The 17,314-nt window shown below is 42.9% G+C and overlaps 1 protein-coding gene across 1 annotated transcript in view; it reads left to right on the top strand.

Moving 5' to 3' along the window:
• The window catches only part of SYCP2L (synaptonemal complex protein 2 like), a 56,887-nt gene extending 54,832 nt beyond the window's left edge, over positions 1-2,055 (top strand). Inside the window, exon 36 of the mRNA XM_074985460.1 lies at positions 1,993-2,055. Within this exon, the coding sequence (XP_074841561.1) occupies positions 1,993-2,055 (63 nt within the window). The remainder of the gene's footprint in view (positions 1-1,992) is intronic.
• The last annotated feature ends 15,259 nt before the right edge of the window (positions 2,056-17,314 follow it).

Raw genomic sequence — 17,314 nt, 5'->3', positions numbered from 1 at the left:
AAGATCTGTTGAACATGATGCATATTGATAACAAAACTTTGGCTTGCGCTGAAACAAACTCTAGATGAACCAGCAGTGCTGAGATTAGATTTTCCCCACTCCATTTTTTTCCTCCTTTTCTTTCTGATGTTTCTTCTTTTGAATAGTGAAATCAGCATTTTGTGAGCCCAGTTAAACGTAGCACAAAACTGAATAGTAACAGAGAGATCGCCGTGCTTGTCTATGTACTGTCAAAACAAAAAAGCAGTCCAGTAGCACTTTAAAGACTAACAAAATAATTTATTAGGTGGTGAGCTTTTGTGGGACAGACCCACTTCTTCAGATCATAGCCATACCAGAACAGACTCAAAATGTAAGGCACAGAGGTGGGGGTGAGGGGGAATTCTGCCCCTCTGCTCTCTGATTTGCTCACCCTTAATAATAATTTTTCTGATTTGTCAACCTTGATTACTATTTTTGGTTCTCTGTGCCTTAAATATTAAGTCTGTTCGGGTATGGCTATGGTCTGAAGAAGTGGGTCTGTCCCACAAAAGCTCACCACCTAATAAATTATTTTGTTAGTCTTTAAAGTGCTACTGGACTGCTTTTTCGTTTTGATAGCACCAAAATGTAGAATTGGTAAAGTGCCATTGTTAGCCCTTTGCCTGTTCCTCCTCCTCCTTGTGCATTCACACTATGAAAGGACCAGGCTTAGTCATACCACCTTCTAGTGTCCCTATAAGGGGCAAAGAGAGATTTTCATTTCTGGGGATCCTCTTGGGTCTATTACTTTTGGCTAAGATTTAATGACCTAACAAAGCCATATTTTCAAGTGCTCGAATAGTATTTTTCCCGTGGGCCCTTATTTAGAGAGAGTATCTCTAGAAGGTCACTTGCATTTTCTTACCTCTGCCTGTCATTTTTAAAGTAAAATCCGAACCCTAATTTTTTTAGAAATATGAAAAAATCTCTAGTGATTTCTTTGACGGTAGGAGATGTTATAAGCCATGCTGAATTCATGCCAAGGATCTAAGCTACATATTTAGCATAAACCATTAAGCCAGTGACAGATTTTTGAGCAGGAGATTGTTTAACAGGGAGTTGACCTGAACTAAACATTCAGAATGTTATCGATGAATTACAAAGGTTTTATCCTGCTCAAACCTCCTCCCCCTCCAACACACACTAGAGCTACTGTCTATTTCTTACATATAGACTTGTTCTTTGTCTCTGGCATAGCTTTAGAAGCTTGCAGCCACTGTGTAGCTGGGCATCCTGATGTCTAGATAACAGATTAGGCATGCAGAAATGCAGGGAGGGGGTCGTGTTTGCCCCCTGACTCCTTTGTTCTTGGCCCAGTAACCCTGAACCTCTCTCCAGCTAGTCCTTAAGTTTGGAGCATGGCCCCAATAGTCCAGTTTCCCATAGCTGGGCTCTCTGAGTGGTTTCTCCCCTTTTCCCAGAGGGATAGGGATGGGGACTTACTTGCTCCTGTGACTGCTAAGCAGACAGGCTGTGGTACCTGTCCTAAGACCAAAGAACTTCCTCCTGCCTCCCTGCTAGTCAGCTCCAAACTCCCTCTTTTTCTCTTCCTCCAGGCCTGGCACTGGTTGCAGGTGAAGCAGGGCAGGGCTAGCTGTGCCAACAGGCTTTCTTTAAGACCTAGGACACCTGATTTCTGTGATTTGTGCATAATACTATTAGTACACATGGTGCTTTAGAAGGGTGCCTGCTGGCGAAAAGGCTGTTAATGTGGCATTTCAGAGAGAAACCTTCTTTCACTTCTCATGTCAGATCCTGAGTTCAGGATTCAGTTTCCTATGAAACTGATGGGTTTGCAAACCCTTGCAGTATTATGCTCTTTAATTTTAATTAAAAATTGTTCATTTATGAGTTGTTTAAAAGCCATTCAACTGGTATCTAAATTTGGATTAATTCCAGACTACCTTTGCAAACGTTTATGTGAATATACTCACATTTTCGGCTAAAATACTCTTGTTTTTCTCCTGGCAGTACGACCATCCACAGGAGAAGGTGGAAGAAAATAGTAAGGTGTTCGTTGTTGCTTCTGATTAACAAAACCACTGCACTGTAAAACAGTTTTTGAAGATACTACACACCTTGTGTTGCTTCTACAGAAGACCTTTGAGTCTGTGGAGAACATGGAGGATATATTTTCCTCAGTCTCTCCTCTCTCAGAATAATTACAATGATTTTTGTTTTTGAAAGGTGCTACTTGATTACTCATGTCTCTTGCCATTGTCCACAAGGAGGGGTACCATTGGGATCCCTTGCAGTGTTACTCTTAGGTCCTTAAATTTGATGAATTTCCAAGACAAACAGAAATCCAAATAAACATTATGCTTTATATCACAAACGGATGTAAAATGGTTTACATAAGACATTTTGCTAATGTTTACAAATAAACTCCTTCAGTCAACAATAGGCTGTTCATTCAATGATTTAAGCAAAATATTGCTCATTTGTACAAATTAAATTCTCCTCTCATTTCTTTGTATTATGAAAAGGAGACAAATAATTTTCCCCTGGTGGGCAAAATAACAATTTCTCGGTCTTTTTTTTAACCCTTTAGTAACTTAAGACGAGCCGGTTTTTGTGTGGAATGGATTAGCAGGCTCCAGTGGGTGATCTAGGGTGCACCTCTGACTCAGTTGCTCTTTCCTCTGTGTGTACTTGATGCCACCGGAGTTGCTGCCCTAAACTTTGAAACCTCAACTCCAACCAGGTCTTCCTCTCCCTCACTCCCCTCCACCATGCCAAGCCCCCCAAACCAATCATAGCTGGCAGACACGAAAGCCCATGAGGATGCCCCCTTTGAGTCTAGAAGATTTCATGCTCTTCCCTGGACTCCAGGTTTCCAACCTCAGAGTTCCACCCCGTGGCTTTCAAGCCATTGTCCTTCAGTTACCACCTTTTACTTTGAATTTAGCTGGCACTGGAGAGGTCTATCTGTGGCCTTTTAGGAGCCCAATATTCAGGTAAGAGAGGATGTTGGCAATGGCTAGACTGTCCGGAAATGTGGGCGTGAACTGTCCTTTTTAAATCCAGTGAAGTTCTGCTAATGGAGGCTCCTAATTAAATGGAGCTCAGTAACTCAGGGTTGCCTTGTGCACACAAACTGCATTTAATAGTAAAGCAGAAAGAAGAGAGAAAAACAATGAGAAGTCCCATGTTACTTTATGGACTGACAGATTTATGGGAGCATCAGCTTTCGTGAACAGACCTGCTTCATCAGATGAAGGGACTGGAAATTCCAGAGGCAGCTATAAATATACAGGTACATGAAATGAAGGGAATACCAATCCAGATGAAGGCCAGAGTTAACAAGTTCAGTTCAGGGAGCATGTGACCCACTTTCAGCAGCTGATGTGGAGGTGTGAACACCAAGAGAGGAGAAACTGCCTTTGTAGTTAGCCAGCCATTCACAGTCTTTGTTCAATCCTAAATTGATAGTGTCAAATTTACAAATGAATTGCAGCTCTGCAGTTTCTCTTTGGAGTCTGTTTTGGAAGTGTTTTTATTGCAGAATGGCTACTTTTAAATCTGCTACTGAGTGCTCAGGGAGATTGAAGTGGTATTCTTCAGGTTTTTGTATGTTACTCTTCCTGATATCTAATTTGTGTCCGTTTATTTTTTTTACGTAGAGTGTCTGTTTGGCCATCGTATATGGCAGATGAGCATTGCTGGCACATGATGGCATATCTTACATTAGTAGATGTGCAGGTGAATGAGCCCCTGATGGTGTGGTTGATGTGGTTAGGTCCTGTGATGGTGTCACTGGTGTAGATACGTAAGCAGAGTTGGCACTGAGGTTTGTTGCAGGGATTGGTTACTGAGTTAGAGTTACTGTGATGTTGTGTATAGTTGCTGGCGAGAATTTGTTTGAGGTTGGCAGGCTGTCTGTAGGCGAGGACAGGCCTGCCTCCCAAGGTCTGTGAGAGTGAAGGATCATTGTCCAGGATGGGTTGCAGATAGCTGATAATGTGCTGGAGAGACTTTAGCTGGGGGCTGTATGTGATGGCCAGTGTTGGGCCTGTCTTGTAGCAGGTGGCCTCTGGCTCTGTCATCTGTTTCCTCACTTCCTTAGGGGGGTATTGTAGTTTTCAGAATGCTTGATGAAGGTCTTGTAGGTGTTCGTCTGTCTGAGGGAATGGAGCAAATGCAGTTGTACCTTAGTGCTTGGCTGTATGCAATGGATTGTGTGGTGTGCCCTGGATGGAAGCTGGAGGCATGTAAGTAAGCGTAATGGTCCGTGGGTTTCCAGTATAGGGTGGTGGTCATGTGATCATCACTTACTTGCACTGTAGTGTCCAGGAAGTGGATCCCTTGTGATGGTGGGGTGGAAACTGTTGAAATCATGGTGGAATTCTTCAAGAGCCTCCTTCCCATGTGTCCAGATGATGATGATGTCATCAATGTAGTGCAAGTAGAGGAAGGGTGCTAGGGGATGAGAGCTGAGGAAGCATTGTTCCTGGTCAGCCATAAAAATGTTGCTATATGGTGGGCCATGTGGGTGCCCATCACGGTGCCACTGATTTGAAGGAATAAATTGTCTCCATGTTTATAAATGTTGTGGGTGAGGATAAAGTCACAAGTTGTGCTGTGGCATCATGAGGGATGAAAGAAGATTCGGGAAAAAAGAGAGCTACTGTATGCCAGTATGTTGTTAAGGACTACTGGAAATCTGAACTTGGTAAATTTGTAAGTTATTGGGTAAGTCCACATCCTATCCAAGTCCAGCATCACTGAGAGAACCATTGAGAACAAGGATGAGCTGGTCCCCCATGACCATCTTCTCACCAGCCTTGGCTCTGAAGTATGGAGAATGAGAAAAATAAATCAATGAACCAAAATTGGAACAGTTTCCACCTCTCTGGTTAGGCACCCTGGGAACCCAAATGAGGGAGACCGAACAGCACTCCTGGCCGACCCTCCCTATATGATATTTTTTTTAAAGATAGTTACCCTGTGCACACATCCAAGATTTCTACCAAAGGTTCCTCCTTCTTTTCATGTCTGTGAACCCTTTCAACTTCCAATTTTTTTTTTCAAAAGCTGCATGCCAAGGTATCTGAGAGTTCCATGCCCATGCTAGAAGTTGTGCAAGCTCTTGCATTTTACATAGACAGAGCTAAAACCTTTAGAAAGACACCATGTCGTCTTGTATCTATAGCGGACCACTCTAAAGGGATGCCTAAATCTGAACAAAAACTGCTCAAATGGATTGTGCGCTGCAGAAGATTGTGTTATGAACTCAAGGGATCTCAACCCTCTTGCCCCCTACCATAGCTGCCTTTACTTCAACAGCATATTTCCAAAACCTACCACTCTCAGAAATATGTAAAGCCAGTTATGGGCATCACACCACACTTTTGCTAATCATTATGTTCTTTCTTATGGCTGAAGAGCAGATACTCAGGTGGGCATAGCAGTGTTATGTGCAGGTGACACAGGACTGCTAGGGAAATCTCTGATGAAAGGCTCCAGGACCGCATCCAGACCAATGGCAGAGCACCCACAGGGACACTCATCTCAAAGAACTCCAGTTATTGCACAAGGTGAGTATCTCCTCTCTTAGTACCACCTTGAATGCTCTCTTAAGAGACTGTCAGTCAAGGGTAGGGGAGAAGAAGGGTTCTTTTTATAAAACCTCCGTCCAGCAAAAGGGAATGAGAACATGGGTGATCAAATAAATGAAAGGCTTATTTAGTACTTGACATTTCAAATGTGTTAATGGATTTTCCTTTTTGATCTTTAATGCAAGCTTTGCAAGGTTTTTTTTTTTTTTTTTTAATAGTGCAATTTCCACAGTAATAAGCAGGCTGACGTCTCTAAATACAAAACTCTGAACTTTCTTTTCAATTGTTTAATGTTGGGCAGTGACAAGGTTATACTAGCATCTTTCAGTCTTATTCCATCTAAAATAATGCTACATGTTCTAGAGAAATATTTCTGCTCCTATTCCTCTGGAAATTGTAAGAAATGAGGGAGTGGCACTCAGTGGAATATGAAGTTCTCATTGATTTTATTTGAATGAAAGACCCAACAAGAGCTAGTCTGAGGTTTTCAGCTAGCATGAAGTGGGAGGTCAATATTCAGAAAAATATCTCCAATCTGGCTTGATATTTTGTGTTTTGTTAATAAAACAGATATTCCTGAAATGGCTTTGTGTGCTTGTATAGCTGAAGTTTTCAAGTGTCAGAGAGTTCGTCTTTATCTGCAAAAACGAGACAAAAAAAAATCTGTTAGTCTATAAGGTGCCACAGGACTTCTCATCCTTAAATTTACACAATTTCTTCTAAATGACTCCACACACGTTTAGTTCAGTACATTTCGTTTTCATACTGACAGCATATTAAACATCTATTGAGCAGTTTAAGTGAGGTGTTTTGAAGATGCGCCTAATGCTGTGAAATGTGGCTTGTCCCATGCAGCTCAACGACAAGTACTACATTGTACGTATGTTCAGAAAGCTCATTAGATGCATGTGTCTATTTTAAGTGGAGTGATGTTCTCCTGAATCACTGCTATTTACGTTTTTATACAGTGTATTCTCAGATCCTTCATATTTGCCTTTGCAGAAATGTGTGGACTTTATAGCAATTAAGGCTGCTTGAATTTGATACTAATTGCACAAGTCACATGGCTAGCTTTTGTGTTGAATTTAGTGTTGATTTATAAATAATGTATATGAAGTTCAAATCTTAATGAAACAGATTCCAGCTAAGTATGACAGTTAACATCAAGGGAATATTTCACTGTAAATTACATAAAAAGTTCATAACAGAAGCTCCTTTTGATATGACCCAAATCTGTCTAATTTAATCATAATTTTCCTCTTTGGAGATTTTTCTATTCCTGCCTATGAAGATCATATACCACTGCATGAAAGAACGTTTAGGTATGTAGTCACAATGCATCTGATTGTTTGTTGATGATTATACCTGCGTTTTGATGGCTTTAGTTGATACTTTGGAAGCATAATTCCTATTTGGGGTACAGGTGGGGAAGGAGATAAATATGGTGCTCATCTGTACTGCTATTACTGAAAGAGTTGGTTGGGGGCAGGAAGGGAGAAGTGCTCTTCGCCCACTTCAGAGAACGTTAGCGCAGCTTTGTAAGTTCTGTGTTTTGCATTTCTGGTATAAACACTGCCTAATATATTGTGTGATAACAGTTCTGTTTGCATATAGATGCCGTGATGATCATTATTAGACTTGTTATCTAGTTGTCCAATTTTATATGTGTTACGGAGCAATTTGGAGATGGATTTAATCAAACAGAGAAGATACCTGAGAATAAATAAGATGTTGGCAATGAGTTTTGGTTTACCAGAAGGGTGGAGTGAGTTCATGATTTGTATCGTCAGTTGCTTGACCACACTCTGCTTTGTTACGGCGTATACTGGATTGCAAATAACCAGTGTCAGGTGTATTGCTATAACCCAATAATGTAGTATGGAAAATAGTTTTATTTAAGATGTGCTTCCAAAGTTACCTCACAAGAAAAAGCAACTGTGTACATCTTCTGCAACTTGAGTCAACCAATCAGCTTTTTGTGTGTGTGGTTGGTTGGTTTGGTATTATGGTGTACCCCTTATCTCTACTTCACCCCATATGATAAAGACTGGAAACACCTTGACTTTTTTGGCAAGAAGGCCTACTCTTCAGCTACACTCCAGCTCTGAATTTTAAAATATGCTGCACTAATATCAAAGCATATTCATAAATTGTTAGCTCAGATGTCTTCCTTTATTGAACATCTACCTGCTGACAAAAAAGACCAATATAAAGTCAATGTCAGTGAGGGTTCCCTCATCACTAGAACAGCTTTAAAAGCCACTCTAGAGTCTACTGATACACCTGCTCACTCCATTGCCGAGGCAGGGGTCATGCACAGGGCCTCCTGGCTTTAACTCTTGTCACTTTCCCCAAAGAACTCCAAGCCAACTGTTTGAAGAATTACCCTTCAAGAACTCTAAGATCTTTGCTGCTTCCACTGATGCAGATTTTTCATATGCTTGCAGACTCCAGAGCCATGCTTAAGACTTTAGGCATCTGTGTACCTGCCAACAAAAAGAAACCAGGCAGGGTATATAATCAGTGCTTCTATAGTACCCCATATACACAACTCCAAAGGTATTACCATCATTGGCATAAGCAACACCAGACTAGACATCAGCAGATGGCAGAGCAACTACCAGCAGTGCTGACAGCTGCTGGAAGCCCCGGGGAAAGGCTGGGGAGTGGAAGCGGGGAGCTCTTTGTCCAGAAGGGGCAGGGTCAAGGGTGGAAGGCAAGGCTGAGCGAATTCATCCCTCAACGCCACCCAGACTGTGACATGTGCAATAGTGTTGCCATGGCAATTCAAAGGGACCTGGGGCAATTTTCCTTTCCCCTCCATCGTTGCTGGGCCTGGTAACTATCCACATCACAACCCTCCATATCTAGACAGACATTTTGAAGCATTGGTCAGGATCACATAGCTCCAGTTTCTTCGCTGCCACAGTTGAGCACTTCTGCCCCATTTGGAGACCACCTAAAATGCTTTTACTCCATCTGGGCAATTATCATCTCCAACAACTGGGTATTGGAGATCATATACAAAGGTTATTGCTTCCTATTAATCTCTGTTCCACTTACCTAATCCTCTTTCACATCCTTTCCAGGGTCCTTTCTCATGTGCTCCCCCTCCAGCAGAAAATAAATCATCTCCGGCAGCTTGAGTTGATAGAACAGGTATGACAACAAAACTAGGGGACTGTATTCTATTCACAATTCTATTCCATTCTATTCACAATGTTTTCTCGCCAGGAAGGAAACAGGTGATAGAAGCTAATCTTAGACCTGTACAAGTTCAGCAAGTTTATCCGCACCTGTTCCTTCAAGACGGTTACCCTTGCTGCTATAATCCTGGCACTGGAGCAGGGAGATTGCCTCGTGACTCTTGACCTTCAGCACACGTATTTCCATATTACCTTATATTCAACACACAAGCGATGCCTCTGGTTTACACTCAGGATCCAACACTGTCAATACAAAGTCCGCCCCTTTGGCCTTTCTGCAGCTCCCAGAGTTTTCTCCAAAGTATTGTCAGTCATTGCAGTGCATCTGCACAAATCCAAAGTAATCAAATTGCTGTGCCTGGATGACTGCCTTCTCAAAGTCTCAGTGCACCAAGCTGCAATACAAGCCATCTCCCTCACTAAGAATCTCTTCACTCAACTTGGCTTACAGCTCAACACTCAAAAATACACACTGACCCTGACCCAACAGCTTGAATTAATTGGTGCCTGCCTCAACTGCATCCCAATGTCAGGAGCCTTGACTCAACAGCACATTCTCATCTTGATAAGACTCATGTCTATCACTCAAAACAACCAGCAAATAACTTCCAGACTCTGCCTGCAGCTCCTGTGGCAGCAATCATATGTCCTATTTGTCCTCCAGGCCCGACTCCATGTGCGATCCCCCCAGGCATGGCTTTGAATTGCAATACTCCCCATCCACCCACACGTGTGGCACATGGCACCCACACGTGCCATTGCTTCCTGCCACTCATCCACAACAGGCAGCTCAGATCATCACTGATAACGTTACTACTATGTTTGATATCGATCATAAGGATGGAGCTCAACCTTGCCTGCTCTGTGGAACGGTGCATCCCCCATAATATAGACCTCCCTGAAGCCTATTTACCAGGCACAGCCAGTTTCATGATGGAAGATCTCAGCTGACGCTTTCCCCAAGCCCACAAATGGGATATGGACTGCAAAATCCTTATACTCCTATTCAGACACTGGGGATTGCCCATGATAGACTTCTTTGCCAACTTCCACAATGCCAAGTGCCCAAGGTACTGCTCCCATGCAGATCTCCGCCCTCACTTCCGGGAAAATGCCTTTGGTGTAAAATGGGAAGCTCCCTTTTTATATGCCTTCCTTCCACTCCTACTGCTTCAAGTCCTGCAAAAGGTCGAGCAGGACAAAACAGTGATCCTGATAGCTCCAACTTGGCCCAGACAAACCTGTTTTCCTTATCTCAGTCACATGACCACCAAACCACCGTGGTCTGTCCGTCCTGGCACCTCACTATCTCATGCATGATGCAGGCTGTCTCAGACATTCTGATATTCTGGCTCCTTTCTGGTGAACATCCCTGGAATCGTCATCCTCTGCTCAGGTCCTGGAAGCTGTACTCCAAAAGCTGTCATCCATCTGCAAGAAAAAACATTGGCTTAGAAAGGGCAACATTTTTCAACATGCTGCCAAACCCAAGAGGTTTCCCCACAAACAGCCCCACTCCCTATTCTCCTCAATGATGTCATCTTGCTTAAGCACTCTGGCCCCTCCCTCAGCTCTCTGAATACACCTTTGTCAATATCCACCTTCTCTGCCACTATTGATGGATATACTAAATTTGCTTACCCTCTCAATGAAACAATTTTTCTGGGCTTTACAGAACCCATCCCTCCATCAGAGAGTCTACCCCAATGTGAGACTTCAGCTTAGTCCTCTGCACCCTCACGGCCAACTCTTTCAAGCTTTTAGCCAGCTGCTTGCTTTTACACTTCTCCATGACAGTCACATTTTTAGTGACAATCACCTCAGCTAGGAGAGTGACTGAATTAGGAGAACTAATGGTAAACCAACCATACACGATATTCTTCAAAGATGAAGTAGTCCTTCACTCACACCTGAAATTCATACCTGAGGTAGCTCCTCTTTGCACCTTAACCAATTGCTATACTTAGCAATATTCTTACCCAAACTGCAAGCCAACTACAGGGAAGCAGCTCTGCATGCTGCCCTGGATGTGTGCAAAGCACTTGCTTTCTACACAGACAGAATGAGATCACTTAGGTTGGCCTTGGAAACATTCTGTAATACAGACTAAGACCCTGGAGGATTTCCTGTCTCTAAACAGAGACTATCCAACTGTATCATGAAATCTGATTGTATCCAACCACATTACCATAAAAGTGACATACAGCCACCATCAGCTGTGTGCATATTCAGCCACACCTATGGGGAGGGATGGCTTAGTGGTTAGAGCATTGGCCTTGTAAACCCAGGGTTGTGAGTTCAATTCTAGACAGGGCCTTTCAAGGTTCTGGGGCAGGTTAGATTTAAAAAAATCTGTGAGGGATGGTGATAGGTCCTGCTGTGAGAGCAGGAGACTGGACTCAATGACCTCTCGGGGTCCCTTCTGGCTCTGAGGTGTGTATAGCTCCATGTTTCAACAGCAGCAGCTTTCCTAAACAATGTCCCTATCAGTGATATCTGTAAAGAAGCTACATGCATGGCAGCATGCACTTCCACTAAACGTTATGTACTAGAGAGTTGCACTCAGCTGCCGACACCTGCTTCAGCTGATCAGTGCTAGCCTCTGTACGTGCACTAACTTTGAAACCCCTCCCTCTTCTCTAAGAAGAAGAGACGTTGACTCAGCTGTGCTGTAACTGAGGTACTTCAAGATGGTTGTCCCAGTGGGTGTTCCATCCTACCCACTCTCTTCCCCCTCTGCTTCAGAGTTTGTCAGCCCTGTGGGGCAGAGAAGGAAATGAGGCTGCAAATGCGTGATAGCCACTTGAAATGGCACAAACCAGCTTGCACTGCTACCACAAATCTCTGATGAGAGGCAAAAGGGCACATGCACCGAAAATGGAACATCCCCAGGGCCATCCATCTTGCAGAACCTCAGTTGCTGCACAGGTGAGTAATCTTCTTCTCTTCATTAACTTTGAGTGCCATGTTCAGTTTTCCTCTGTGATACTGATCTCCATGAGATGGGAGCCTTTTGCAGATTTAAGTGTGTATCTCTGCGATTCCTATATTTTCCTGTCCTCTTTGCTTGTTCTGTTTGAATAATCAAGTGAAAGAATTTTTGTTTTTGAAAGAAATCCAAGCCATGTGTTTCAGGTGTCAGACCATTTACTGCCAATCAGCTGAACAGTCAGACTGTAAAAAGCTCCTAAAGCGAATCTCACTTGTGAGAGTTTAGAGTGGTCAGACTCTGTGGACTTCTCCTTTACCTACTCACTGAAATCAGCGTGTCGTGCTCTGTTTCAATGACTGTTCTACTATTGAAAACAAATAATATGTAGGTATTTCTCATGCCTGGTGGAAAAGGGCAGCGTCTCTCAAATGATCACCCTACCTGGCTTTCCATTTTTCATTCTCTTTCCCACCCTCTTAGATTTTTTTTCTTTTCATGCATTTTTTTTCTTTTCTTTTCATACTATCCTATGGTTATCTGCATGGTTGTCTATAGATCTTCTGTCTCTTTACTGAACTGATCCAGTGTTGCTATGTGCCAGCTGAAAAATCATGAAATTTTGGTTTCTCCAATTGTTAAGCTGCCAACAGTCTCATGATGAGTCATGTTGATTACTTCTTACTTTAAGGCAGTTAGTTGACTTCAGCAGCAATCCTGAACATGGTCCCTTTACAGAGCCATGGATGATGGCAGTGGTATTTATTTACTCAGTTTCCTTGTTTCCTTTTCTGCTTTTAATGGAAATATAATTTAATTTTCTCACCCTTATTATGAACTAAGAAAGACAATTCTGACATCATCAGAGAGGTAGCCGAGTCAGTCTGTGTCTTCAAAAACAACAAGAAGTCCTGTGGCACTTTCTAGACGAACAGATATTTTGGAGCATGAGCTTTTGTGGGCAAAGCAGGCCTTTGCCCGCAAAAGTTTATGCTCCAAAATATGTTTGTCTATAAGGTACCACACGACTTCTTGTTGTTAATTCTGACATCAGTGCTCAGGAGTTTGCAAAGACACAAACAAAATGCACTAATGCTTATTAGTCTGGAGACTGAAAAGCAGAAATATGACTTGACATGCAGGTTAATTTTGACTACTACCTGATCTGTTGATTTATGCTCTACTTAATAATCAATTAATAATAATCACCTTTAATAGTCATATCTGCCCTGGCTTCTTGTCCAAGAGTCCATCCTTAAACTTTCTTTTCTAGATTGCAGATGTTTTGCATGACGATAACTCTCTCTCTGTGCTAGCATTGGTCCTCACTCTAGCAAGAGAGCATTTCATATTCAGTGGCAGTTGTAATCAAATGCTGTGCATGATGCAATTTTCAGAGCCTGTGGTTGGTGATTGGAAATAGCAAGAGCAGCAGGCAGACTTAATCCTTTTTGAAGTGGTTTATTAATGTTACCTATTCTTTCCTTCTCCCCTTCCTGTCTAACCCCCACTGCCCCAGCATAATTTTTGCTCGCAAATTAATGCCTTTGTGCCATTCTGACGCAGGCTGGCTGCATGCTAGGGAAGTTTTTCCACTTCTGGGAATTAAATATTTACAAACTGTTATCCACTCTGTGCAAATTAGGCAGTAACAGTTGAAAGATTCCAGTGGGGCTGACTACAGCTGCATTTTAACACTATTATCCAAAGAGTAGTCAGCCCTATGCAAAGAAGACACCAAACCATATTGTCATCATTTAGCAGGCTGTATTCCACCCTGCACCCCATTCACGTTGCAACCCATACAATGCTGAGACCACTAGTTACAGTGCATGCGCTGGCAAAGCATTGCAAAGCTGATCAAGAAGGAAGGCTATATCCAAGCAGACTGAGTTTTGGCGTTTGTTTGATTTTTATAGACCCCTTATAAGTCGAGACCTCTCTTCTGTCCTTTCACCCTTACCTTATCCTCACAGACTGATGTTATCCTGGTACACAGACAGTGAATGTGGCCTCTGGGCTGTAGCTAAATGTTGAGGAGAACTAATATTCCAAGTAGAGCATCTTTTGGAATGACATCTAATTTCCCTGAAGGCTGGTAACATTTGAAAGTGATGTTGTGTGGGGGTTGCGTATCCACTGATTTCTCTGGATTATATCCTTCCCTTCTGTTGTTTCACTGCTCCTGTTTCTCCTTCCTTCCTCACCCCCTACACCACAGTAGAAGTTTATGCACACCAGTGGAAGATTGGAGATGTACTTGTCTTAATTTGAGTCTGATGTTGTGGATTATATTTGTGGGTATTTTTAAACTAGACTCCGACTGGTAGAATCCTAGAAGGAAGAGTGGGAAATCAAAGTAGGTTTCAAAGGACCAGCCAACAGGCAACGACCATTTTAAAAAAACAAAACAAAACACAAAAGAACACCTCCCTAACCACTTGTAAAAACGTGTCCTCTATTCAGGCAGTGTTTGTGGAATTCAAAGTGCCTACAGAGCTACTCTACAAAGTAAGTTTAGATGTTAATGAAATGTATAGGCAAGAGGCCTAAACTATCTTATAAATATTGTTGCATCCTTTTTGTCCAATGATTTTTTTTTTGATTGGGCCTGTATCTGAGACTAATAAATGCAAACTGACCCATTCCTAAAAGTAATAAAATCTGTCCTCTGACTAAGACCTTGCTGGAAAACAGCCCTGTTAATGGAGGATTTCGTCTTTTTCAAGTAATGGCACAGAAATGATTAAAATACCCAAAGTTAGTGACAAAGTTAGGCCTGCAGTTCCATCCTCTTCCATGTGTCTGTTCCTGGTATTAGGGGATTCTCCTTCAAACTATAGTTTTCAGCCTGCTAGGATTCATAGAATCATAGAATTCTAGGGCTGGAAGGGACCTCAGGAAGTCATCTAGTCCAGCCCTGTGCCTAAAGTAGGATCAATCCTGACTAAATCATCCCAGCAATGACTATGTCAAGCCAAGACTTTAAAACCTCTAGGGATGGAGATTCCACCACCTCTCTCAGTAACACATTCCAGGCCTTCACCACCGTTCTGGTAAAATAGTTTTTCCTCATATTCAACCTACACCTCTCCCTCTGTAACTTCAAACCATTGCTCCATTGTTTTACCATCTGTCACCTCTGAGAACAGTCTCCATCTTATTTAGAGCCCCCTTTTAAGGAAGTTGAAAGTAGCTATCAAATCACCCCTCAGTCTTCTCTTCTGCAAACTAAATAAGACCAAATTTCTCAGCCTCTCCTCATTGGTCATGTGCTCCAGCCCCTTAATCATTTTCATTGCCCTCTGCTGAGCTCACTCCAATGTATCCACATCCTTTCTATAATGGGGGGGGGGGCCCAGAATTGGGTGCAATACTCCAGATGTGGTCTCACCAGTTCAGAGTAGATGGAAATAATAACTTCTCTAAATCTGATGGAAATGCTTCTCCTAATGCACCCCAATATGCTATAAGCCTTTTTGGCTACAAGGGCACACTGTTGACTCATGTCCAGCCTCTCATCCACTATAATCCTCAGGTCCTTTTCTGCTGCACTGCTACTTAGCCAGTCAGTCCCCAGTCTGTAACAGTACTTGAGATTCTTCTGTCCCAAGTGCAAGACTTTGTACTTCTCCTTGTTGAACCTCATCAAATGTCTTTTGGCGCAATCCTCCAATTTGTGTAGGTCACTCTGGACCCTATCCCTACCCTCCACTGTATCTACTTCACCCCTTAACTTAGTGCCATCTGCAGATTTCCTGAGGGTGCAGTCCTTCCCCTCATCCGGGTCATTAATAAAGATGTTGAGTAGTACTGGCCCTAGAACTGATCCTTGGGGCCTTCCGCTTGAAACTGACCGCCAACCAGATGTTGAGCCATTGACCACTACCCATTGGGCCCATCTGTCAAGCCAGCTTTCTATTCATCTTATAGTCCATGTATGCAATCAGGACGTCTTTAACTTATGGGCAAGAATGTTGTGGGAGACTGTATCAGAAGCTTTGCTAAAGTCAAAATATATCACATCCACTGACTTCACCATGTCCACAGAGCCAGTTACCTCATCATTGAAGCTAATCAGATTAGTCAGGTATGACTTGCCCTTCATGAATCCAAGCTGACTACTCTTGATAACTTCCCCTCTTCCAAATGCTCCAAAATAGATTCCTCGAGGATCCCCGCCATGATTTTTCTGGGAACTGAGGTAAGGCTGACCCATCTATAGTTCCCTGGATTGTCCTCCTTTCCTTTTTTAAAGATGGGCACTACAGTTGCCTTTTTCCAGTCATCTGGGATCTCTCCATCTCCACAAGTTTTCAAAGATAATGGGAAAGGCTCTGCAATGACCTTTGCCAATTCCCTCAGTATCCTTGGATGCATTAAATCCAGACCCATGGATTGTGTACAAGTAGGTTTTCTAAGTAGCTCTTAACCTGTTCTTTCCCCACCAAGGGCTACCCACCTCCTTCCCATACTGCATTGTCTAGTGCCGTAGGTTGAGAACTGATCTTGTCTGTGAAGACTGAAGCAAAAAATAACATTGAGTACTTCAGCTTTTCCTGCATCATTTGCCACTAGGTTACCTCCCCCATCCAGTAATGGCCACCCACCCTCTCTGATCACCCTCCTATTGTTAACATGCCCATAGAAACCTTTCTTGTTACCCTTCACATTTCTTGCTAGCTGCCATTCCAATTGTGCTTTCCCTTTCCTGATTGCTCCATGGCATTCTCCAGCCATATATTTATACTCCTCTTTAGTCATCTGTTCAAGTTTCCACTTCTTATATGCATCCCTTTTTGAGTTTGAGCTCACCAAGGATTTCCCTGTTAAGCCAAGCTGGTTGCCTACCATTGGGGTTTTTTTTTTTTAAACTGCGCATCAGGATAGTTTGTTCCTGTGCCTTCAGTAAGACTTCTTTAAAATACTGCCAGGTCTCCTGCACTGTTTTCCTCTTCATATCTGCTTCCTAAGGGATCCTGCCCGTCAGCTCTCTCAGGGAGTTGAAGTCTGCTCTTCTGAAATTAAGGGTCTGTATTTCACTGTTCAAGTTTCTTCCTTTTGTCAGGATCCTGAAATCTACCATCTCATGGTCACTGCAGCCCAAGTTGCCACCCACTTCTGTTTCTCCTATTAGTTATTCCTGGTTTGCGAGCAGCAGGTGAAGCTGTGCACCGTCCCTGGTTTGTTCATTCAGCACTTGTACCAGGAAGTTATCCCTGACGTTCACCAGAAGCTTCCTGGATTGTCTCTGTGCTGCTGTATTGGCCTCCCAACAAATGTCTCGGTGACTAAAGTCGCCCATGATAACCAGGACCCAAGATTTGGAAGCTTCTCTTAGTTGTCTGAAGAAATTCTCATCTACCTCAAATACCTGATCTGGCGGTTTATAGCAGACACCAACCAAAACATCACCTCTGTTGCTTCTGCCTCTAAGCTTAACCCAAAGACTCTCCACTGGCTTTTCTCCCTCCAGAAACAGGAGCTCTGAGCAGTCATACTGCTCCCTCACATACAGTGCAATGCCGCCTCCTTCTTCTCCCCCATCTGTCCTTCCTGAACTGTTAATTCCCTTCCATGACTCTGCTCCAGACAAGTTA

This window comes from Carettochelys insculpta, chromosome 2 (assembly GCF_033958435.1).
Source record: "Carettochelys insculpta isolate YL-2023 chromosome 2, ASM3395843v1, whole genome shotgun sequence".
Lineage (NCBI taxonomy): Eukaryota > Metazoa > Chordata > Testudines > Carettochelyidae > Carettochelys > Carettochelys insculpta.
This window is presented reverse-complemented; position numbering and strand designations above follow the sequence as displayed.